This window comes from Juglans microcarpa x Juglans regia, chromosome 8D (assembly GCF_004785595.1).
Source record: "Juglans microcarpa x Juglans regia isolate MS1-56 chromosome 8D, Jm3101_v1.0, whole genome shotgun sequence".
Taxonomy (NCBI): Eukaryota; Viridiplantae; Streptophyta; class Magnoliopsida; order Fagales; family Juglandaceae; genus Juglans; species Juglans microcarpa x Juglans regia.
Window position 1 is genome coordinate 940343 of NC_054608.1, and position 25454 is coordinate 965796.

At 37.4% G+C, this 25454-nt stretch overlaps 3 protein-coding genes across 4 annotated transcripts; 1 reads left to right on the forward strand and 2 right to left on the reverse strand.

Moving 5' to 3' along the window:
* Positions 1-374: 374 nt before the first annotated feature.
* Positions 375-6357, reverse strand: LOC121242570 (angio-associated migratory cell protein). The gene is given in 12 exon segments (XM_041140460.1): positions 375-783; positions 947-966; positions 969-1036; positions 1625-1695; positions 2433-2548; positions 3642-3725; positions 3824-3971; positions 4054-4199; positions 5298-5417; positions 5802-5843; positions 5993-6046; positions 6179-6357. Coding segments are annotated over 12 exon segments (1200 nt in total). The 5' UTR covers positions 6282-6357; the 3' UTR covers positions 375-555.
* Positions 6358-6898: 541 nt separating this feature from the next.
* LOC121242569 (IST1 homolog) lies at positions 6899-10728 on the forward strand. Of its 2 annotated transcripts, XM_041140459.1 has the most exons (7): positions 6899-7036; positions 7127-7299; positions 7576-7708; positions 7850-7953; positions 8932-9103; positions 9200-9340; positions 9431-10728. In XM_041140459.1, the coding sequence occupies exons 2-7, from the start codon at positions 7250-7252 to the stop codon at positions 10442-10444; spliced, it is 1614 nt and encodes a 537-aa protein (XP_040996393.1). In that variant the 5' UTR covers positions 6899-7036; positions 7127-7249; the 3' UTR covers positions 10445-10728. The 2 variants fall into 2 exon arrangements, with proteins under 2 accessions (XP_040996393.1, XP_040996392.1); XM_041140458.1 differs by having other exon boundaries at positions 6928-7299.
* Positions 10729-12872: 2144 nt separating this feature from the next.
* On the reverse strand, positions 12873-25063 carry LOC121242959 (somatic embryogenesis receptor kinase 2). Its single transcript, XM_041140999.1, has 11 exons — positions 24498-25063; positions 23575-23707; positions 23388-23459; positions 20828-20971; positions 20077-20148; positions 19887-19958; positions 19687-19799; positions 15124-15255; positions 14706-15047; positions 13994-14388; positions 12873-13356 (listed from the first exon to the last, which is right to left on the reverse strand). Exons 1-11 carry the CDS (start codon positions 24583-24585, stop codon positions 13042-13044), a joined length of 1878 nt encoding a protein of 625 aa, XP_040996933.1. The 5' UTR covers positions 24586-25063; the 3' UTR covers positions 12873-13041.
* Positions 25064-25454: the final 391 nt, after the last annotated feature.

Sequence of the window (25454 nt, forward strand, 5' to 3'; positions counted from 1 at the left end):
AGCCTATTAAGTTATGGGCCTGCGCCAATGCTCTCACAGCGCTTTGTTTGAGGATCTTGAACGACGGGTTTTTCTTCCAATGGAATTGAGTAAAGTTTCAAGTTTGAACGTCGAAAATATTCTTGCTCAGATCAAAAGCTACAAGAAAAACTGATATTCTGTCGGGTGAACAGGACATTTTAGCCCAGTCGAGGTTGTTTTCAGTTATTGGGAGATACAATCCAGATGAATGTTTATGATTAAAGTTAAATCACGCTTTTGTAGTAGGGTTGGAGCCTTTGACGAACATGTCCATGAATAGCCAAAACACTGAGCAGATTTATATAAAAGAAGAGCATTGAAGAGATGCGAGTGCTCTGATTCTGGATTTATCTAAACAGCAACACAAGAAGAACCAATAATAAATGAAGAAACTTTACAGAAGTACCTGAGTCTGAGTCGCTGCAAATATCGTCACAATTAATTATATATTAGTAAATATTTGTTCTTTATATGTCAAATGCGATGTACCTCAGGAAGACTTCAACGTGAAGCATAGAAAAAAGTTTGATTTATTTAGCGTAACTCTGCAATCTCAAAGACTCTGGCAGTTTCATCAAGTGAAACTGAAACGAGGAAATCGTGGTTAGCAGATACAGATAGAGACTGAATTGCTCCGGCATGTCCACTGAAGGTCCTTACACAATCACCAGTGCGGCTGTCCCAAACTCGAACTTTGCCATCAACACAACCTGTAGCCACGTAACTAGAAGCGCCGATCCATGTCAAGCATGTCACTCCATCCTGTCAGAAGGTAGAGCTCCCTCTCTTAGATTTGTGAAGTAAATCTTTAAATTACAGAGTTTATGTATGCCAACACAGCTGACCGGATGAGTACAAGTTGGAAATTATTAAAATAAATAGAATGCTAACTTTCTACAAAATATAACACATAACACATTTAAACCTCATGTTTGCATGTGCTACGGGCATGGAGTGCTGCAGATCCCAGATAATAAGCTTCTGATCCATTCCTCCTGTTGCCGCCCAAAGTGAGCTGCGCTACATAAAAATAAAAAATAAAAAAAGAAGTTATATCCATTACCATAACTACCAATTTTTCCAACCAATACGCATGCAAATATGTTTTCTTAGCAAGTTCTTTTTTCATTTCTTCTTCCGTTGGAGGTCAACTTAGCATCTCATTATCCTATATAATAACTTATAATAAAAATTCCAGTGCTTATCAGTTGTTGAAGCTTCATTCCCAAATCTGACTCTCTTTTGAATTTTGGTGCTAATCTATAGATCCTGCTCTAGTTTTAGTGTCAAACCTCCAGTCCTTTGTCTTTCATTTCAGCTATGCCCCTTATTTCTACAAAAAATTTCTTCATAAGATTTTCTTTTACAATGAATAGAACCACCTTTTGCTTTTCCTGGGTAACTAATAGAACACACAGACACACACACACATTTTATTTTTATATAAGGAGCTAGGGGTATAGGGACTCAATCCCTAGACATTGCTCATAAGAAGGGGATAAAGTGACATCAAGCTACAAGGCAATTGATGTGTGTCTATATACATATACATCTACACACATGAGAGAGAGAGAGAGAGAGAGAGAGAGAGAGAGTTGATTACCTTGCTCCGGAGCTTGGTGCAAAACCAACACATTCAATTGAATCTGAGTGAGAGTTGAGCATACTAACAACCTGTCAGGAGCATCATGAAACTATATTACAGGGCAGCATTTAAATTAGGAAAAACCACATTCACCAATACTTTCAATCACATTAAACGTGCAAATATATACATACACTATCAATTTTCAATTGAGATATGACCAAAATGGACACTATATTTTAATGTGATTAGGGGACACGATCAACCTAGCGGGAAATTAACACATGCAACAAAGTAAACACGAGTACTAGGCAGAATCAAATTTAAAAGGCTATAACACCTAAAGACCCCAGATGACCCAGACTAAGTTCACCATGATATGTTTATTCATTTAAAAAAAAAAAATACATGATATGTGGTCAGAAGGGCCATTTGGCCACATTAGGCCAGCAAAAAAGAAGTGCATCCTACAGAAACCAAGTGCATCCTACAGAACCCAAGGAGCCTGAGCACAGAAAAAAGAATCCTTTACCCTGGGCGCCCCCAGCACCACAGCAGAAAATGATGGGGTTGATTACTCCACATTGAAAAATAGCTAAATTATACCTTGACAGCTACTTTAATAATTGATATCAAACTTGCATAATGAATCCTATTTTATAATTCTCGCCACAGATTTTGAAGATTTTCAAAGCTTACACCTTAAAGATCAAGTTAAAGTTAGGCTTGAAACACCCACGCCAAAATTATGATCATCATAACGTAAGAGAAGGTAATTTACACAAAAACAGAACATAAGAATATTATATGCAACAAAAATACTTACTCTCCCACTTGTTATATTCACAACGCCAACAGAACCATCCTTAGAACCAGTAAGGGCAAGCGTAGAATCGGAGCTTATCGCCATGCATGTAAGTCCCTCGGTATGATATGCATGACCTTGAGATGATGCAAGTGCCAAGAACATCAAACAAAGCCCAAAAACAAGTACCATCTTCATGCTATTCTTTAAACAAAACTAATCAAAATCAGAGTCCAGAGAGCATATTCCACCATCTAGATTCCTGACTATTCTTTTTTATAAGTATAAATTTTATTAATATCGTTATAGGAATTGGCATAGCCCAAGTACACAGAACGTATACAAAAGGTAATGCCTTGTTAGGTTCCTGACTACTGAACACCTTCTATCATATCTTTTTGGATTTCTAGAGTTAAGGATATTTTCAAATTTGTTCGATCAAAAGGGTATTTTTAAATTTCTATAATTAATGGTTGTGGGCCATAGTCATGGGCCATGAGTTTCTTCATGAGTCAAAGTAAGAGTTTCACACCTATTAGGAGAAGTTTCTATCAAGAGTCCATATGGGTGCCTTTGGATTCAATGATTTTGAGTTGATTAGAAAGTACTGTTCACATCAACAGCTGTGAACAGATTCAATTCAATCTCAGTGTCTTATCATCTCTTCTGCAAGCCCAAATCAAAGCCTTTCATTAATCCTATAAAACCATGAAACCTGATATATGATCCCTAAGCCTTTGGCCACAAATAACAAATGAAACAAACCCTAACATAATTGTTTTACAGAACAGAACTCTTCCAGCATGTGTTCTTTGTTTTGGCCCCCTTTACCCTTTCAAATCCAATGCTTTCCAAGCCATATTCTAAACTATAGACCCTAATCACATCATTATAAAATCCCAAGTCCTTAACCCACTAATTTCACACCCTAAGCCCACCAGAGCACACACAGACAGATTCTCTAAATCTGCCCTACCTCATAAGGTTCAGCAAATGAGGAAAGCTTTTCTAGATTCTTCCTCAAGTGGCTTAAAAATGTGCCAATATTTTTGGTTTCCGACAAATAAATTTGCAGATCATGAATTATCCATTGTCACTTTATTTAAGAGTTTTGACAGTTCCTTTTATACTTCATTTCTTGAGGTTGAAACTTGAGGTTGATTTTTAACTACTAGAATTTCCATAAGAAAAACAAAACAGGAGATTTGGAGCTGAAATTCAATTACATACCTCCCACCACATGAATGTTTTTACCACTTTTTGGATCCCATATCCTCAATGTTGCATCATCAGAACCAGTACAGACTACTTTACCTTAAGCAACAGGAACAAGGTTAAAAAAACTGAAGTAAGTGAAATAGATAATAAAAAATTTCCTTCTACAAAAATAGCACAAAGGAGTAGATCGATACCATCGGGGGTAAAATCACCACAAGTGACGCTACCACCATGACCTGAAAATGTATTGAGGTAGGCACCTTTATCAGCATTCCACATCCAAACAGTAGAGTCCTCCGAACCAGCCAAGACCAAATGTCCTCTTGGATGCCACCTGATCCACTGAACGGAAATTTACAGTCAAATTTATTTTGAATATATGATGGCACAACATATTATGTCCAATAGTACATAACAAATTCACCTCAATGCCCTCTCCAGGACCATCAAGTGAAAATTTGAGATTTTGGGACGGTATGTCCCAGATTTTAATAAGTCCACCCAAGCATCCAGATGCCAGCAACTGTCCATCGGTGCTAAAGGCTAAACAGCAAATGGAATCTCCATGACCTGCAGAAAAAAACAAGAGAGGTTCAATTAAGAACTTGGAGATGAACAGCCCCAGGACCCAGCTTATGCAAGCTTTACCAGTGACCAGGTACAGAAGATGAATTTGGCTCATGTGCAGGCCACTACAGCAAACAATAATCTTCAATGAGGGGTCAGGTCGAGCCATGTGCAACTTAATGCGGTCAGTTGCCTTCATTTTAATTAAAAAAAATTTGGAATCCTCACATTTAAAACCTAAAAGTTCATAAAGGTCCTCCCACTATAGAGGAAGGTACATATGAAACATGGAGTATGTGTTGAAGCTACTTAAAAATTATTAAAATAAGGGCCAATTGACAATGTTGGAAAGGAAACTTAATGGTCAATTCAAAATAATGCATTTTTACAAGGTACTCTGTAATGTTGAACCATAAGTCTAAAATCATAGTCTTTTTTTTTCCCCCTTCTCAACATATATGAATACCCTAGAATAGAAAGGAAAACAACAAATCTCAACCTTTTAATTTTGAATCAATCCATCCATTTCTTTTGATGTTTGAACCAGATAAACTACTAGTTTAATGTTTTACTTTTTAAACTTCAATTAATTAGATACTTGTGCCTATGGTGGTGTATTTGGTGGGAGAGGAATGCAAGAAGTTTTGAAGATCAAGAACGGTCAATGGATGAGCTTAGAAACTTATTTTTCACTACTTTACTACATTGGTCGATTGTAATTGATTTTCATGGCATGACCTTTCCATGAATTCCTTGTATCACTAAACTAGCACGCTTAGGCATTGCACTTGTATATATCCCGTATACTTGGGCTCTTGCCTACTCTTTTTCAATATAAATTTGTTTACCGATAAAATAAAATAAAATTAGACACTTGTGTAATAGTGAATATAATTTCATTTCCTATAATATGTGAAATTAATGGCGTGCTAGGGCCTTCCTTTCTACAATATAATAGAAAGTTTTATTTTTCTGTTTGATGTTATAAAAAAGAAATCTTTAAGAATGAAATGTTGTTATCATTTCGTAGGAGGAAAATATTGCCCCACTACTGTAAACAGCAAGGGAGAAAACTATATAACTGGTGTACCTTGCACATACCTTGGAGCTCAAAAGCCCAATCTCCGTGCCCAATCCTCCAAAGAAATCCTTTGTCATCTCCACCTCCAGTTGCCACTAATGAAGCATCCATTGGGCTGCAGGCAACTGTATAAAGCTCACCTGTGAAGAAAATAGTAAAACATAATCATAAATTTGTAGTTATAAAATGTAGGATGTACTCAGCTTCACACATCAGTGTGTGAAATTCAAAGCCATGTTGATCCCAATTCACAACTAGATGAGCATAATCAATTAGTCCTATATATGTATCTGACTCGCACAAATTAAGAATTAGATAATGAAGTAACACCATAATTTTATTCAAAATAAGAGTTACTTACGAACTAGGCAAGTCCCTTCAAAATAATACAGGAACTAAATAAAAAAAAAACATATACAGGCGACAGGGAGGTCCGATAGGCTTCTATCAGATGCAATAATATTTTTGTAAGGTTTTAGAGGAAATGCTTAAAAGGCATAAATATAGAAATCGAAAGTTCTTACCGGTATGACCGGTGAATATATGCACGGAATCATCAGGCTCCTCTGGAAACAACCAAAAAACTCATAAATTGAACTAATTATATTGAAAATGAACTAAAGAACGTACTTTTTCTTCGTTTTGATGACGCAGAAATTGTAAAAAACAGCATACGTAGACTAGATATGGATGAATTGGGAGCTGAGTGGCCTACCATCAATATCTGCATCATCAGAGCCAGCTTCGTCGTCGTCTGCATCAGGAAGATCTGCATCCACAGAAACACACATAGGATAAAAGAAATAAATGACCACATCATATATCTAAACATAATTACATATACAAACATGTAAGAGAACAAAGAGAGAGAGAGAGAGAGAGAGAGAGAGAGGGAGAGGACCTTCTTCATCGACGGGGAACTCTTCAACAATATCGGCTTCATCGAGAAATAACTCGCCATCTTCGTCGTCTTCTTCAACATGCTGTGGCGGTGGGCCCTTCATTTTGCAGTTCTTCCTCTTGATTCCTTTTCTGCTGAGCGGCGTCTAACAGAGAGAGACGAAGACAGAGGTTTTAAAGGGTTTAAAAGTGCCGCAGCTTATAAACATAATACTAATCTTATGACATGGAAATTTTTTATTATATTTTATTTATAAATTTATCGACTAATATCATATTACGAGGTAATAAGAGTTCAAATGGTGTATAGATTTTTTCAAAACATAATATATAATAATAAAAGATAAATTTTATTTGCACTTTAAGAATATGGGTGTAGTCTCATTAATAAAGAGTAAAATAAGAAAAAATATTATTTTAAAATGAATATTATTATAATTTTAATTTTTTTTTAAAATAAAAGGTATAAAAGTTTCAATTTAAATTTATTTTATAATAAAAAGAATTTAAGAATATGATATATCCCATTAAACATTAACTTCTCTTTTTGGACTTTAGAGATCCAAAATCTGAAAATATAAGCCCACAAGAGCGATTGAGAATGGCCTGGATATATTTAATAATGAAAGAAAAGGCTTCGTGGCGGCCCAAGCGGCCCATTAGGCATTCATGCAGCTTCGCCAGAAGCAGCTACCTTTCAAGGTTAGGTGGTCCCTGTAGCAGTTTAGTGTCCCCACCATAACTGAGACCTTTAGAGCAATCAATCCGCAGGGAGGTGAGGTGAGGTGAGATGAGGTGATCAGAAGGGAAGAGAAGATCCCCGCGCGTTCACTTCGTGTTTTTTTAATTACCTTCGTTCGTAAGCAAACGCTTTTGGATTTCGTTTTTTTGTTTTGTTTTTGTAAATACGCGTCTCGTCCGTAAGCCTAAACTGTTGGTATTATAGCAGAGCTGGTTAACTACTGTTCAACCTTTTCCCATCCTCCAATTCCATTTCTGCTTCTCAATTACCGACGACTCAGTTTTCCTTTTCTGTTGTTTGGTCCGATTGTGAGCTGAAAAGCATCGGATCATGTCGATGCTCGATTCCTTCTTCAACAAGGGCTTCAAAGCTGCCAAATGGTCTCTCTCTCTCTCTCTCTCTCTCAATTTACCTGTTTTATGTGTTCGATCCTGATTGGTTTACAACTCAGCTGAAGTTTTTTTTTACCTTTACGTTGGAGTTTCTTTTCTGTATTTTTCTTTCTCTTCGCTACCAACGGAGGGATTGCGAATGGTTTGGATAATCTATATTTTGTAAATGTGAAAAATGGGATTTCTTTTACTGATTCGAAGTTTTCTGGGTTTGGAAGATTGCTATATAAATCCTTTGTATCTGTTTATGTATGTATATAACAGTAAAACCCTACTGAAATTGACGATTCCGAGGATAAAGTTGCTGAGGAATAGGCGAGAGCTTCAGATAAAGCAGATGCGCCGTGACATTGCCAAGCTTCTTGAGACGGGTCAAGAAGCCACCGCTCGCATTCGAGTATGACTATGTTTAGATATTCTGATTTAATGCACTGTCTTTTGCAACCAATTTTGGTGAATCCATTGCCTTAATTTGAAAGGAAAAAATGAAACTCTGGCAATGCTGGGTGGTAACGATTCGTTTATATTATCCTTTCAGGTTGAGCATATTGTTAGAGAAGAGAATATGATGGCAGCTCAGGAAATCATTGAGCTGTTCTGTGAGCTTATTGTTGTCCGCCTTCCAATTATTGAATCACAAAGGTTAACGTTTTAATAATACTAATTAGTACACTTTCTTATACTATGTTTTACGTATTTTCTTTGCTTAATATTTTGGTATGTGGGACTCATATACCATATCATGCTTTGTTGAATTAGTAAAAACATAGCGAACTATAAGCTGAAATTGATAGCGTTCAAGGTTCACAATCAACTTGGGGGCTATGGATAAAACTTGAAGTCTTTGGCTTAGTGGTTTGAAAGTTTGACAGAAGTGGGAGTAACGAACTTAAGCAATATATTTGGCAATTCAGTTAACTTTTAATCAAAAGAATCATTATCTAGTGCGGGTCCCACTTAAAGTGGGGTTCTTGGACACATGCTTGGAATTCGGTAGGTACCATTTAGCTTTCCTTTTTATTTTTCCCCTTTCAATGAAGTGGACACTCTCGAGACCCAAAATGGAAAAGAGTCTGCATATCTGGATGAAAACAAAAATGTCTTAGTTCTTGATCCACTTTTGTGACGTTTGTGTGATTTTCAAATTCACTGAGCTTTAGTGTTGATTTTTTAAGAAGCGTGTGATAGACCCTATGAGTTATCTTTGCTATTGATGATTATGGAGTTCATGCTGTTGTTTGTATTTCTCAACATTCCCAGATTTCTTTCATCTGCCTTAATGACATCTTTATCAGCTACCTCATAGTTTAAGTCCGCATTTAAGTCTATTATATCTCTACAGAAAAGCTCATTGGTTACCTTACTTTGAATTTCTTGGAACTTTACTGTAGATCACACTGTCAATCTGTTTATGCCTTCTAATATACTGACCACTTATTTCTTGTTCACACCATGAATGTTATTACATGTATAGCCATGTTTCTTGGTTATTTAGATTCATTAGTTTCTTGTGAACCGTTAACAAAATATTTAATATTCGTTAGAAGCTTTCTAGTGACGTACAGTCAAGACTCATGCTATCTTCAATTGTTGCATGTATAAACCCTCAATGTTTATCAGGGACTGTCCTCTAGATTTGAAGGAAGCAATATCCAGTGTGTGCTTTGCAGCACCAAGATGTGCAGATCTACCAGAGTTGCTGCAGGTTCAAATGCTTTTTGCGACTAAATATGGCAAAGAATTTCTATCAGCTGCAACAGAGCTCATGCCAGATTGTGGTGTTAATCGCCAGGTTTCATGAGCTTCTCTCCTAGGTGCCTTAATTGTGAGGATAACTAATATTTTGTCTTTAACTTATGATGACATCTTCCTTTGAATTACAATGCAGTTAATAGAACTGCTATCAATTCGTGCTCCTTCACCTGAAAAGAAACTAAAGCTTCTGAAAGAAATAGCTGAAGAGCATGAGTTAGATTGGGATCCAGCCACCTCTGAAACTGAGCTTTACAAATCTCATGAAGATTTATTGGTATGTGAAGTACTTTCCTGCCTTTTAGTCTATCTATTTTCAAATCCTTGTTAACTTCTTGCGCCCTTACATGTATTGTTTTCTTGCCAGAATGGTTCAACACAGTTTGTTAGTGGGTCTGCATTGCCCCTTCCTAAAGAAAAACATGATGAAACATTGTACTCTGCAGCTGAGCAGCCCCACGAAGATCACCCAGATTCTGATTCTGGCTTTGATTCACTAGATCTTCCTGAAGTTCCTAAAGTGTTGGTACAGCCAAATGCAAATGTTGCTTCAGCACCAGCACTGGCCCCACCATTACAAGCTGCTCCACACCCTAATATCGATCATGAATCATCAAAGCATTCTGGAGTTATTGACATTCCTTCAAAGCAGCCACAGTTGGAACCTGAGAAAATTATGCGAGAAAATTCTGTTGCTAACAAAGATGAACAGCCTAGTGTTCCTGTTGGTGGTGTGGAAGATATTCAGTTCTTGCCATTTATCTCTCCCTCATCGCTATCTTCTGCATCATTTTCTTTGGCACAAAGTAAACCACAAACCTCTCTCTCGAGAGCAAAAAGTGAGGTCAATGTGGATTTGCAGGATGTCTTGACTGCTGCTCAGGCTGCTGCTGAAAGTGCTGAGCGTGCAGCAGCTGCAGCTCGCTCAGCAGCTAGTCTTGCACAGGTCAGAATTGATGAGCTCACCCGGAAAAATAGTGACCAATGCCCTGAAAAGGACTGCGAGAACCCGTTTTATAAGGATATTGCCAACCAGTCTGCTGGTGAAGAAAATCCACATTTTGATCATCCAAACTTAGTTGGTAAGTCTGATGATGAGGTTTTAAATTTCCCTGAACCTCATGAAGATCGTGAAGACTGCCAGAGACCGAAGGCATCAAGTCTTTCTTCACTTGACACAATCAGAGTGAATTTTGATTCCAGTCTTCCCATTGATCATGGTTTTGAGAATGACCTTGCTTCTCACCGGCCGCAGAGACTGACTTCAATGGATGACGATCCATACTTCTCGTACCCAAACTTGTATACATCACAGAATCCAAATCTTGGTTCTGCTGCTCACTCTTCCATGGACAATTCCCGATCCACCCATGAACTCTAAGTTGGGTTATATATACCATAAGACCTTTGTTCATCTTTGTTTCAATGTCATACCAGTGAGTGAATAATGCATTCTCAAACAACCTTTACGTTGTGGTATTTATTCGTCTTTTATTCTTAAAGAGTGCAGTCGTTAGATATTATAGAAATGTAATTTGTATCAAATCCCTTTATCTACGAGCGTCTGGCATCAAGAAGATTCAACTGCTTTTGTCGTTGAGAAGTCAACCTTGATGGTTGATTCTACATTATGTTAAGTCAACCTTGACGGTTGATTCTACAGTATGTCGAGTGTACAAACATGTATTGATTTTGTTTTGTTTGTTATTTGTATTGGGTTTTTTTTTTAATTAAAAAAAAAAAAACGCATCTATTGCTATGGCACGGAGACATCTGGTTGTTCATGTCTAACTGCTGACTCAAATGAGTTAATGGGATGGATCGGTGACATCATCCTACATTGTAGAACTTATTACTACGGCCATGAAGAAGTTTTTGGCGATCATTCCTACGTTAGGTTCTTCCAACGTGGTATATTACCTTTTTTTCCTTATTTTTGGTAATTTATTCCAACCCAGAATTTCATGCTTAGCAATCGAGTAGAATTAAAAAACGACAGTAAAGAAGGGATGTATTCCTTTTTTTTTTTTTTTTTTTTTTAATCAAGGCCATGCATTGAAAACAGAAGCAAAATACAACATCCAGTGGAGTAGCTAAAATGTTACAGACTAGATATTACAACATCCATTGAAAACAATCGATGCGCAATAGAATGCTCGCATCGATTGTGATCTCGATCTATTTTCCTAATGTTCCAACTCTCAAAAGATTGTAGAAATATTCTGGTATCCCTAGCAATTGGTTCTATGATCCAATCTGCAGCTTTTTATGGTGCCTCAACCGCAAAGATTGCCACTTGGGAGTCCCCTCCAATTGTGATTTTTCTAATATGTTGAGCCTTTGCTTCTTTAATGCCTACGTATATTGCAGTGGCCTCACCTAGATTGGAATTTTGACTTTTAATGAAGCTGGTTATAACGAAAATCGGAGATCCATCCTCTGATCTGCATACTGCTATGGTATTACTGCCTGTGCTTCTCACAGCTACATCAAAAGTTAGCAAGAAATGGTCTTTTTCTATAGCTTCCCAATTCAGACGATTAATCAGTTGCTTATTGCCCCAAGCATTACAATGTTCTTTGAAATTCTTAAGTACACCATCTACAAATTTTTCCATGTTTGGTTGGATAGAGTCGTGCACAATTTTGTTTCTCAGAAGCCAGATACTATTGGCCATGGCAATAATGGAAAAGAGTTGAAACTGGTGCTCTTCAAGTGAAGGGATGTTGAGGGATTTTGAAGGGGTTAACAAGCACTTTATCCAATTGATAACCCTGTAGATGCAAAGCAGGAACTGTCCAGGGGCCAAGGAGACTGTCTCCATAGAATCCTAGTGTAGGGGCATTTTAGAAACAAATGAGTAGGGGTTTCTTCTTCATAATTGCAAATAGTACAAGCTGATTGACTCTCACTTAAGAAGGGGATTGATGATCATTGGAGTTCAAGGTAATTGCTGTATAGGCAGATTTTACTGAGAATTTATCAGAAGCATGTTATGTCCAGACCAAATTCTCTCTCCTTGAATGGAAATTACTTTGAGCAAGACGATTTTTTTTGGATTTCATTCACTGTATTTTGATGAAAAAGAGCTTGAAGAAGAATGATTTTCCAACTCCTTGGTTCTTCTAAAGTCAATTCAGACATGTAGAGTGGGGTCTTTGTAGATAAGAGTCAGATTGAGGAATGGGAAGAGACTAGTGTTGGTGCCATTATTGATTTGGAAGCGCGCACTGTTCTTTAGCAAATCCCTCTGTTTTAAGAGGCCTTTCCAAACCCAAGAGTCCGAAACTTTTGGGGAGATTTCAAAGAATGAGGAGTTTTTCAGGTATTTGTTCACAAGGGTTAACTTCCAAATAGAGTTGCTGCCATTGATCATCTGCCAGCATAGTTTGCACAGAAGGTATTTGTTCAAAGAAGGGATGAATTCATATTAACAGATTGCAACGAGGCTAATCAGGCATGATTGTCAATGCAAGGGACATAGTAATCATCTGTTGTGAGACGATTGTTAATGAGCTTCGTCCCTATAGCTTCAGATTGGGGAGTTTATAAATTCTTGGTTTGGTCAAAGATCCCAGCCTGAAACGATCCATTGGAATTTGGTCATTTCTTTCAAGTTTCAACCCCAATTGCGGGCGTAAATGCTTCAGTGGCCATTGGAAGAGTTCCAGTGGGAAGGTTTTCTAACACTACTTTTACCTCCCAAATCATTAATCAAATTAGAAACCGCGTGCATAAACATGACAGTGCACAAAAGATCAAACTGCCGCAGCTTCATCTACCCCAAAATCATCAAAGCTTCGTCGAACTGCAGCAAATGATACACATTGCACCTCGGCAAAGCTGACTCGTATGCACAAATGTAATGAATACAATGCAGAGTGGACTTACAGGAGACATCATCAGAAAATTGTCATTAAGAGGAAAAAAAAAAAAAAAAATATATTGATTTCTTTCTTTACTTCTACTGTGCCAGGGTCACCTTGGACCAGATAATTCAACTGCATGTAGATTTTCTGTGGAGTCAACAATCCAATCAGAGCTAGGGTGAGGAGCAAGTTCTACGTCCTGGCGGAGAACTTCTACCTTTTGCCACTCATCCCATCTCTCTGCCAACCCATCGCCTTCGAGCATTCTCACCACGTCTGACATCTTTGGCCGGTCCATTGGAGAACCTTGCGTACAAAGCAGTGCAACCTGGATTAGCTGCTCTACCTCCGCTTCTATGTAATTTTTCTGAAGATCAGGATCAACCAACATTTCAAGTTTCTTTTCTTTCAAAAGTCCTTTCACCTGAAAATTGCACAGTTTTATTAGATATCGAAAATATTGATTACCATAGAGCACTTTTAAGCCCATGAAACAACGACTACTGGTGTTGAATAATACATAACAAATATTTCATTGTTTTATCAATTTGTCTTAGAAAAGAGTAGGAGCTATGCAAGGTGCAGCAGGCTTAAAAGGGAAAGAAACAAATACCACAAACAAGTATAAACAAGGCTTTCAAAACTGGATGATCTTGATTACAAGCATTCGTTCAACCCTTGGAGATCTAATTCTCACAACACACAGGGGTGCCAAGAGCTCTGAAGCCTTTTTTAACCAGTCAGATGCTTTTTGTGGAAAAAAAAAGGAAACATAATAACCTGCATATCCATCAGCCAAAAGAATTTGCAACCTATGAACTTGACCTATATCACCAGACAGTATTAATCTACCCAAAGCTTGCTACAAAACGTCCTTTTGTTTCTAAAAGTACATGACAAATGCAAACATCAAGAGTCAAGTTTTACCTATTGTGTTTCCACACGAACTTTCTCCTAGGTCCAAGAGCAAGTTGTCACATAGGTGTCAGCTAATGAAAATAAAATGGCAGAGGAAAGTGAATTGAACCGATAAGCATCGGTTAGGTGATAGAAGTACATACCCAATCAAGCAACATGACGTCGTCGTCATTTGCAAGCCGAGCAAGGTCAAAAGCCCTCTGCCCAGTGATTAGCTCTAGAAGCATGATCCCATACCCAAAAACATCAGTCTTCTCAGAAGACTTCCCTGTAGATAGGTACTCTGGAGCTATATGCCCAATTGTCCCCCGTACAGCGGTTGTAACATGGGTATCCTTGTAATCCATAAGTTTTGCCAACCCAAAGTCCCCAACAACAGCCTCAAACTCCTCGTCCAACAAAATGTTTGCAGCTTTCACATCACGATGTATAATCTTTGGGTCGCAATGATCATGTAGATAAGAAAGACCCCTTGCAGATCCCAGTGCAATCAGTTTCCTTGTTGGCCAATCAAGTGGTGGCTGAGATGGTGGGCGTTCTAGAGTAACACGTATAACGAGAATATATTAGTTAAAAAAAACATCATTCCTTCTAGAAGGTTGTTAGAGGTTCACACTTTTTTATTGGTAAGTGGTTCACATATAAGTCATTACATACTCTATTTTTACTATTTTATGAAAAAAAAAAAAACATATAACCAATGTTAAAACATAAAGAAAAAAAAGCAAGCAGGGGTCCAAAGTTGTAAGCAGATAACAGGCACAAGAATCTCCCATCACTGGGACAAGGGAAAAAGTCCGTATGGAAGCAGTAAAAAAATATTGCAAAATTTCAGAAAATATTAACAAGCTATACCTCTTAAACATGATGCGACGCTTCCATTAGCCATGTAAGGGTAAACAAGTAGTCGCTCAGTTGGTGTCATACAGAATCCTCGTAACCGTAAGAGGTTTCGATGCACAGCCATGCTGATCATCTCAACTTCTGTTTGAAACTGCAGCTCACCACCCGGTGTACGCTCTTCTTTCAGTCTTTTTACAGCCACCAGTGAACCATCTGCCAGGCGTCCTTTGTAAACCTTCCCAAATCCACCTCTACCAAGAATGTTTTTGTTGCTAAAACTATCCGTTGCAACTTGTAACTCTCGCAGTGAAAACCTTTTAAGCTGCCCCAGACGGACCTCTGGATCCTCCTCGGCTGTAACAGATGTAAGAAGTGATAATCTATCCAGCAAACAAGTTAAACAGACCCATCATTTATTTATGTAACTCACCAGGTACATCAAAGAAAAACTCTTGAGGTTTCCTTCGACGCCACCACGCAAATGCAATTGCAGGTGCAGCAAACAGTAAAGCAGCACCTGCAGCAACTCCTCCAGCAATCGCCCCAGTGGCACTATTACCACCTGAAATGTGACGAAAAAGAAAAATTAGAACACTTAGATATGTCATCTCCACTTCTGATATGGCCCCATGTACATGGTAACAACCTAAAACATAAGCATGATCAAAAGCATGCCTCAAACATAGATGTGATCCACTGAAAATTACCTAGGTTAATAGAGTGAGCTACTTGTCAATGCATTAAGAAATGATTTGGAGTCAGAGTTCATCTCAATTTTAACTGAAGTAATTAAAAAGAAAAAATGGCACCAAGGTACTAAAAAATCAATAGCATTGAGAAAAAAAAAAAAAAAGAGATCAGACTATGCAAGATGCAATGCAATTGACCTGCAAATAGAGAACCAAAATGAACATCGCCTCTGATTGTGATATGCATTTGCTCAGCAGAAGAAAATAAAACTTCAAAAAAAAAAAAAAAAGAAGCAGCAAAATTCTTGATTGCTATATAATATATGAAAAATCAACTAAAGAGTACTGCTTAAATAAATTTCAAATGGACATTGAAAATGATATATCAATGGAAAGCACATGAAAAATCATCAACGGCCCAAACTTGGACAGAAAGAGAAGTATGTTATGGGAAGAATTAGATGGATATATAGCTGGTGGTAATTACCATGGTGTATAGGTGGTGACTTTAATGTTGTAAGATTTCCAAGTAAACACTTAGAAGATAGTAGAATGCGACCAGCAATGATAGAATTTTCAGAATTTATTTTCGACTTGAATCTAGTGGACATCCCTCTCATGGGAGGAGCATTCAAGTGGTCAAATAATCATACGTGGTCTAGATTTGACAGATTTTTAGTACCTCGGATTGGGAAGCTCATTATCCAGAAACATGTCAAAGGAGGCTGTCTCGTCTGTGCTAGGATCATTTTCCTATTTTGCTTGATTGTAGTTGTATCCAAGGAGGGTGTCAGTATTTTAAATTCGAAAATATGTGGTTGAAGACTGAAGGTTTTGTGGACAGGGTTCGGCAATGGTAGTCCTCATATCAGTTTGATGGAACCCCTAGTTTCATTCTTGCAGATAAACTGAAAGCTTTAAAAAATGACTTGAAGATTTGGAACACACTCTTTTGGCAATATTGGGGAACGAAAGAAGTCCATATTGGAAGAGCTTTAGGAGCTAGAAAGGACACAGGAAGGCCGGGTTCTTTCCTTGGAAAAAATTTCTCGAAAGTCATAGGTGGTTACTGGTTACTGATTTTTTTTTTGATAAGTAGTTACTGGTTACTGAATTAGAGAGGGTTATTTTGCTGGAAGAGATTTCGTGGCACCAAAAATCTAAAACTTTGTGGTTGAAAGAAGGGGATCGAAGTACAAAATTCTTTTATAGAATGGCCAATTCTCACAGGAGAACCAACACTATAGAGATGCTGAATACAAAGGGTGCAACATGTACCGAGGCCCCTGTAATTAGAGATCATGTTGTTGATTTTTTTGAACATTTGCATACAGAACAAATGGGGTGGCAGCCCAAGATATCTTGAGGTTGGAGAGGCCTTTCGAGGAGATGGAGGTTCATGATGTGGTGAGGAAAATGGCCAAAGACAAAGCACCTGGGCTGGATGGATTTTCTATGGGATTCTTCCAAACTTGTTAGGAAGTGGTGAAGGAGGACTTAATGAAGGTGTTTCAGGAGCTGTTCATGGCTGGAAAATTTGAAAAAAGCCTTAACGCCACATTCATAGCACTAATTCCTAAAAAGATTGAAGCATCGGATGTCAAAGATTTTTGGCCCATTAGTCTTGTGAGTGGGGTGTATAAGATCATCTCTAATGTGCTTGCAAACCGATTAGGGGGAGGTGTTGGGGAAGATTATATCAAAACCCCAAAACGCATTTGTACAAGGAAGGTAAATCCTAGATTTAGGTTGCGCTTGGATAGTGTGGTGATCTCAGATATTCTGTGAATAGTAGTGAAAAAGTAATAATAAATATTAAATAGTAGTGAATAGTTGTAAAAAGTAATGAAAAATAAGTGAAAAGTAATGATAAAATAATGAATAGTAACAATTTTCTTTGGCTGAATACCTCCTCTTGTTCCTTCTCATTCATTAAATAGCAACAAATAGATTACAGATCAGAAATTCAAAATTTGACTTCCTATCCTAAAGGGATTCAAATCTTGGATAAGATATGTTTCCCATACTTATCTACCCAATCTAAATATTCAAATTATAAATCCTATACAGCTGTACAAATCTGTCTATACCCGAAATAAATAGATAAAACATAGGAATTAATTCAAATAAATATAATCCACTAATAAATAGTAGTGTGGAGTATTCTCAAAATACTCTAGTACCCAAACGGAGCCTTAGTCCTCATTGCCAATGAGTGTCTAGATAGCAGAAAAAAATTTGGTAACTCGGGGATCCTATATAAGTTAGATATGAAGAAGGCATATGATCGTGTTAATTGAGATTTCTTACTCTACTTGCTTGGGAGGTGTGGGTTTGGGGAGAGATGGTGCTCGTGGATTAGAAGGTGCATATCAACAGCGAGATTCTCTATGCTAGTAAATGGTAGTCCAATTGGCTTCTTCAATAGTTTTCGAGCCCTGAGACAAGGGAATCCACTGTCCCCACTCCTATTTGTCATTGTTATGGAGGCACTAAGCAGAATGACTTCGGTGTTGGTTTGCAATGGTTTCATGGCTGGATTCTAGGTTGGTGACCCCTCTAGGGGTATTATTAACATTTTTCATTTGTTATTTGTAGATGATACGCTTAGATTCTGTGAGACAGAACAAAACCAATTGCGGGCACTGAGGGCACTCCTACTTTGCTTTGAAGCAGCATTTGGTTTGAAGTGACAACTAGCTAATACTCTAGGATGCAAGGTGTCTGCCCTACCTACCTGGGTTTACCATTGGGGGTTGCCTCAAGGACTGTAACAATATGGGATATAGTGATCGAGAAGATCAAACGTAGATTGGCTGGTTGGAAGAGACTGTATTTATCAAAAGGGGGCATGATCACTTTAATCAAAAGTACCTCTCTAATCTACCAACGTATTTTTTTTTTATCTCTATTCCCAATTCCAGTGTGTAGCAATCCGGATTGAGAAACTGTATAGGGACTTCCTTTAGAGTGGCATGGGGGATGACTTTAAATTCCATCTAGTAAAATGGACTAAGGTATGTTCCCCACTTCTCTTGGGTGGGTTGGATATTAGAAATCTAAATATTTTCAATAGAGTATTACTTCGGAAATAGTTGTGGCTATATAACATGGAACCGGAAGCTCTATGAAAGTTAGTGATTGATTATAAATATGGAAATGGGGGGGGGGGGGGGGTTGGTTGGTGTAGTAGAGAGGTAAATGGGCCTCACGGAGTGGGATTTGGAAGCATATTAGTCAGGGATGGGAGGTGTTTCCTCGTCATACTAGACTTGTGTTGGGAGATGGTTTTAGAATAAAATTCTGGAGCGACATATGGTGTGGAAATAATACACTAAAATATTTATTCCCCTTAGTATTCAGGATTGCATTTGAGAAAAAAGCTTCAGTGGCTGATTTTATGGTGATAGTTACGGATCAAATAAAGTGGAACATCATCTTTAGCAAGGAGGCTCAAGACTGGGAAGTTGGTAGTTTAGAGGAGTTCTTCCGACTTTTGTATTTTGTGAGACCGAGCATCCAAGGAAATGAAAAGTTGTGGTGGGTACCGGCAGGCAAAGGCACATTCTCAATTTGATCGTTCTATAAGTTTCTCACGCAGGTGCATAATACTTAGTTTCCATGGAAGAGGATCTGGAAGAATAAGGCGTCCCCCAAAGCGACTTTTTTTTTATGGACAGCTTCACTGGGAAAGATCTTGCGACAGATAATTTCGTGGAGTGATCATAATAGACTGGTGTTGCATGTGCAAGAAGAGTGGTGAAACTATGGATCATCTTCTATTGCATTGTGATGTTGCTAAAGCGTTATGGGTTGCAGTGTTTAACAAATTAGAGTTAGCGTGGGTTATGCCGGCCACAGTCGAGGCGCTCTTGGCTTGTTGGACAAATCTAGGAGGTATTCCACAAATCAAAGCCATGTGGAAGATGGTTCCTATTTGTATTCTATGGTGCTTATGGTAGGAACAAAATGACAGGACTTTCGAAGACAAGGAGAGATCTTTTGAGGATCTTAGATCTTTTTTTGTTAGAATGTTATTCCTATGAGCCATAGCTATAGATTTTAATGGTTTAGACCTACATGATTTTCTTGTTTCCTTTTCTTCATCCTAGATAGGTGTTTCCTCTTGTATACCATCTTGAGTACTTGGGCCATGCCTATTTTATTAATACAATTGTTTACTTAAAAAAAAAAAGATTAAAAAAAAAAAAGCAATCACGGCCTCCAAATGTGGGAATACTAAGAACATATAGCAACGAGCATCATTGTAGCTCCAAAATCATAATGAGCAACAATAAGATCACCTGGGGCAGAAATTGGAGGCGGTGGTACGAAAGGAGGAGGGGGAGAAAATGGAGGAGAGCCTGGGCAAGGGTGTCCAGTAACTGGGCCACATAGACCTTGGTTGTTAGCAAAACTGAAAATAGGAAAACAACCTATCAGCATAATCTTCAAAATCAATGTCAGTGGAGATAATTACAGTTAACATAATTAGCAAGGAAACCTGATGGGAGTGAATAATGAAAAGGATCCATTGTCTGGAACTGGTCCAGAGAGTTGGTTATTAGAGAGATCCCTGCATTCAGGAAATGCAATGTGGTAACATTGAATTCTTGTAATCAGATAATGCCCCCCACACACGCACGCTATTTATGAAGAGAGAAACTGAATATTGAGATTATCTTGACACTCACAGCACTTGCAGTGACGAGATATTCGTCAGTGACATAGGAATTGGACCCACTAGGCTGTTGTTGTTAAGCCGACTATCCTCACACAAACATTACAAGAAAACACAATATTAAGATCTGAATAAATAAACAGATACCACTCAAATCAGAATCAAAATGATCAGGAATCATTACACATCAAAAGGACATATCCAGAAACCTAAATAACCCATTTGTTTTGATATATTAGTGCAATGTGGAATACATATGGAAGTCAAACTTGCGTTCTCCCATTTGGTTGCCAAGAGCCCACAGATTCTGGCAATTCAGGAATTGTTTTTATAAAAAAAAAAAAAGTTCTATAAAATCAAGAACTAGGCATAACCCAAGAATTCTGGTAATTCAGGAATTGAGCCAATAAAATATGTTCGCACTTAACTACCCCAAGAATATTTCATCAAGACATATTGCATCAAAACCCTAGTTTTGATCTCAAACGTGAAGAATAGAAGGTTTATAAGTTCTAATATGTAACTTTCTAAATCTTTGTTTCTCAATATGCTCATTGCAGTTCTTGGACCCCTTAGACTCCTTGTTAGGCCTCAGGATTCTCCAGTAAATTGACTTGGGCCTTTCTTTCAAAGAGAAATCTCTACTTATCTCCAGGCCCAACTCTAGATAACATGATATGAAAAATACAAAAATGACACAATATGAGACTATTTTACAAGTATGCCCACAACATTTGAAGAAAATCAAGTATGAGTATACTCACAGGAACCTCAGTTTTGACAGCCTGCCCAATGTGTCTGGGATGGGACCAGTAAAACTGTTCAAGTAAAGATCCAAGCTCACCAAGCTAGTAAGATTCCCCAGGTCACTGGGAACCTGTCCGCTTATATTATTACTGTAAAGCTCCCTGTCATAGAAAGAGGATAAATGACTTACACAAAATAATAAGATTTTAAATAGTACTTGATGTCAAAAATAACAAATCATAAGCTTAGCATCTGGGTAAATCTTTATGAACCTAGTTCAACTCAGAACTTTAAGTTACCCAAAGCGTCACTTAGCTATAATTTGCACTATGAGGATGCCCATCGGGCCGGTTAGATGGGATACAGCTCTAAATAAAATTTTCACATTTTACTTATAAAAAAAAAAATTCACATGTACTTAAGTGATAAAAGGAATGCAAACCTAACACTTTTCTTTGGAAATCTATGCCAGTGTAAAACAAGACACACTGTATATTCTAATTAAATCTTTGATTAAACCATGTGCCCCAATGCTTGTGTAGGACCCCCCTAAGAATCCACCCACTTGATTTTTTCTAGTCTCTTGGTGATACTAATCGGCAAAGGAAATAAATAAAAAAGAAGAGAAATACTAAGTTGAAAGGTTGTATACAGTGTTCTAGATTAGTGTGGAGCCCTTCTGATAAGTTTCTCCAAGTTTGCGAACCTTTTTTTCCCATCCTTTATCAATCCATCCCAAATGGCCCCTATGCTTAAGGGAAGAAACTACAGGTAGCCTGAAGCATTTCGCAGAAAGATAAGGCTCCTACAGCAAAGAATATTAACTAATTCCTAATCTTTCAATTGCCTAAGAAAACAAACTCAAATTTACCAGCATTTACCTTAAAACCCCAAACTGCTTCAAAGAAGATAATTACATATATATATATATATATTATGGGGAAACGTAACTTTATTAATACAAATGACTAGGCATTGCCCGAGCACACGGGGAGTATACAAAAGAAAACACCTAATGACATTCTAGGAACCTGAAAAAGAAACAAGAAAAATCATGGAAACACAAAACACACACACACACACACACACACATATTTAAGTAAAACTACACATCAAAAATTGAAGTTGAATAGAATCCATTCCACAGAAAATTCAGTGGCAAGATAATTGACTGAAAACTACCTTACAGTTTGCCCAATCAGTGGTAGGAAAGTCTACACCACCAATTGCTTGAGATAATTTTTTTTTTTTTATAAGTAATAAACCAATTGCTTGAGATAATTACAAGGAACTCTGCACCACCTTATAATCAATACCCTTCATAGGAGTGACCGAGCTGAAAAGCCTATGATTTTTTATGTATTTATTATCTATGCTGCTTCATAACTACAATCATTACAGTAATTTGGAATGTTGTTCCCTTATGAGCAGTGTGGACAATCTGGACTGAGGAGGACTTTTCAAAATCTTGAATTGCTCAACAAGTAATTAAGTATTTAATTTCGAGATCACTGTAGGATTGGATGATTACTTTTTTTTTTTTTTTTTTTTTTATAAGTAGGATCGGATGATTACTATAACAATTTTTTTTAACATTTCTAATGAAATCGTTTAAAAGTAGCTGGAGTGTGTTGGGGAATTGGTGGTGGGATAGGCTTGAGGGCAAAATCTAGTTTGGTGTGATAGGCTTGGTGCACTGGTGGTGGTTTGGGGCAGGAGCGTCTTTGGGCTTGGGCTAGGGCTTTGTTAGGTTCATTTTCCTAGATGGGTTTATCCCTTTTTTTTTTTTTTTGCATACCAATTAGGTGTTTTCTCTTGTATACATCCAGTGTACTTGGCTAGGCCTATTGACATTAATAAATTTTTACTTATATAAAAAAAAAAAATAGTTTGATGTACCCCCTGCATATTTCAGCTCCTTTTGAAAAAAGAAAGATATATTTTCTTAGAGAACATATATAAATTTTTGGTACCGGGTGTCCAGAAATAACGTCCTGACTAATCTTGGGGGTGCACATGGCCCTCGGCAAGGAGTTTCCCGCAAGTGCACCTCGGGTAATTCAAGTAAGAAATCCCCAGTCTGATGGCCCCTAAAGATTGTTTGCACCTAATGTGATTCGAACCTTGGACCTTGGAGGGAGCATACCACCAAGACCAAGGTCTTTACCACTTGAGCCAACCCCTAGGGTTAAGAGAACATATATACATATATTCACGTTGAATGTTGGGACCAAGGAAAGCTCCAAAGATTAAGCTGGTCAAAAGAAATTGTCACTGCATCTTTAAGTATTTTCCACTTTTTTTAATTTTTCTCAAAACACTAGGTCGTTCATATGCTGTCCTATTCTTCGTATCTCTTAAAATTCCTTAGCATGATAGCTTCTATAGTTTTGTGTATATGCACGCCATTCCTTTACCATATTCCCCCAGTATGAACAATACTAGGAAGAAAGAAAATTCCTATGCTGTAAAACTTGCAAGAACAACAAAAGTAACGCAATTCAGTATTAAAGAACCACTTGAAAAAACAAAAACAAGAACAGCTTTATAATTTTGAAGCAACCAAGCATGACATACAAATACTGTAGATTCCTGAGCTGGCCAAGCTGCGGAACAAGTTGACCAGATAATGCTGCATTTCCAAGATCACTGTGATAACACATTAAAATAAGTGTCAGAAAAAGTGCCTGTTCCAAACGTGATACAAAACAAGTGTAACAAAATATGCATGCACTTAAAAGATATGAAAGGGCAAACGAAGTACACTCTGATGACACTATTATCATTGTTGCAGGTGACATGAAACCATGTGCAAGGGTTAACAAGGGTAGGATCCCAACTCTGCAGGACATTGTTAGGGTCCTCTAAGCTGGTCCTTAGGCTGTGTAAAGCATCACCTGCCAATATGCAAGCAAACACAATTAGATGCTGACTATAGATGAATTTTTTTTAAAAGATGTGGAAAAAGTAAACTCATCGCCAATTGCCACAAAGAAACCACATCTCTTAAACAAGTCAGAATTTAGATGAATGCTGACCAAAGTAAATACATTAACACCTACAGATTACAGCAGAGATAAGTTTCTCAACTTCTAGATAACTAAAACTGAATTATGCCTTCTCTTATTATGAATAAGAATTCTTGATTACCTATCAAAAAAAGATAACTGAAACTGAATGGGAAAAAGAGTGAGCCTCAGTTAAATTAGTGGATCCCTGTTGATCATTAATAGATAAAAATGACAGAAAATTCCATTTGAATCAAATAGTTGGTTTTATGGCCTTCTTGAGAAGGGTAAAGCTACTCAAATTGTCTAACAGTGCCATTTCTCTCACTGTATCATCCACTCTCATTATTCAATGTACACGAATATATGGGGCTACAATGAACCATACCCGAAAATCAGCACCCATGTACTCCACTTTTAAGTAAAAATTCGGTTGCACAAGCAATTAATGAAAGAAGAGGAAAATCGAACTTCGCAGGAAGTATCATCAATATCCATTATCGCACTGTGCGAAACTAAACTTAGTCAAACGTCCCCACCTCAACTTGCATACAAAAAGTCTTTCATTTTCCAAATTTAGCAAAACCCATTTCCAAAATCCGACAAATATCGTAAAAGTAAATATCAAAGCATAAGAAAAACACCAAACGAACGAAAGAGAAGTATATCCAAAACAGACCTTCCATGTTAGCTGAAATTAAGCATAATGGACGAACCAATAGGATCAACCACAGCAAAACAGAAACCGCAAAAGCTTTCGCTTCCATCTCTGTCACTAAATTGCTCTCAGATCCAAATAATATCCCACACCCACCAAACTCACCATCACAAATAGCCCCTACAAAATCCCTTGCACCCAAATCTTACATAAAAACGTCCAACATTGTAACCTTTTCCCAAACAAAAGAAAAATAAAAACCAAAGTTACACGCACAAAGACTCGTAATCAATAGCTCGATCTCGTTCCAATTGCCCAACAGAGTGCCCAAAAGACCAACAACCCATTAACATTAACACACTAAAAAGGTTATAAAAAAAATTTGAAAGATTTTAAGAAATTTTCTGCTCTACTTTTTTATAGAACTTTCCCTTTTTGCTCTCTCTCCCGGAGAGTGTTGAGTGATGGTGTGGGATTGTTATCTTTCTTTTTCTTTTTCATTTTCCCTTTTTCTTTTTTTCTTTTGGGAGTGAGGCGTGCACACAGAGGGGGAGAGAGGAGGTGGTGGGGGAGCTGCCCGAAACGGTGCTGACCTCTGCCCGAACGGAGTCGAAATAACGCGCGCTATACCGTGGAAACGAAAATCTCACCAATTTTACTCTTATTTTATTTTTATTTTATTAAATTTTTTTGAAATATTGATGATGAATAAAATAATTTAATTAGATTAAGAAGAATAAAAATATAAAAAAAAATATAATATATGATATGTAGCTAAAGATGATGGATACCAAACCTCCTCTATTTTTTTTTTTATTTTTGGCCCTTCTCTGTGCATTTGTCGGTATAAGTAACACTACTCTTATAAAAACTTTGTTTTTGAGCTATTGTCTAAATTCAAGAATCTTAAATAAAACAGACAAATATATAAAATAAATCTTGGAATTACATTAAAAATTCAACTTATAATCTTTTAAA

Excerpts from the sequence above, each read along its gene's own strand:
- LOC121242959 (XM_041140999.1), bottom strand. The coding sequence starts at position 24,585 with ATGGAAGCGAAAGCTTTTGCGGTTTCTGTTTTGCTGTGGTTGATCCTA. Across the intron at positions 20,972-23,387 it reads CTCAGGAATCTACAGTATTT|GGAGCTTTACAGTAATAATA; the intron begins GTATGTCATGCT and ends TTTCTATGACAG. Across the intron at positions 20,149-20,827 it reads CTGTCAAAACTGAGGTTCCT|TCGGCTTAACAACAACAGCC; the intron begins GTGAGTATACTC and ends GTGTGAGGATAG.
- LOC121242569 (XM_041140459.1), top strand. The coding sequence starts at position 7,250 with ATGTCGATGCTCGATTCCTTCTTCAACAAGGGCTTCAAAGCTGCCAAA. Across the intron at positions 7,300-7,575 it reads GGCTTCAAAGCTGCCAAATG|TAAAACCCTACTGAAATTGA; the intron begins GTCTCTCTCTCT and ends TGTATATAACAG. Across the intron at positions 7,709-7,849 it reads AAGCCACCGCTCGCATTCGA|GTTGAGCATATTGTTAGAGA; the intron begins GTATGACTATGT and ends TTATCCTTTCAG.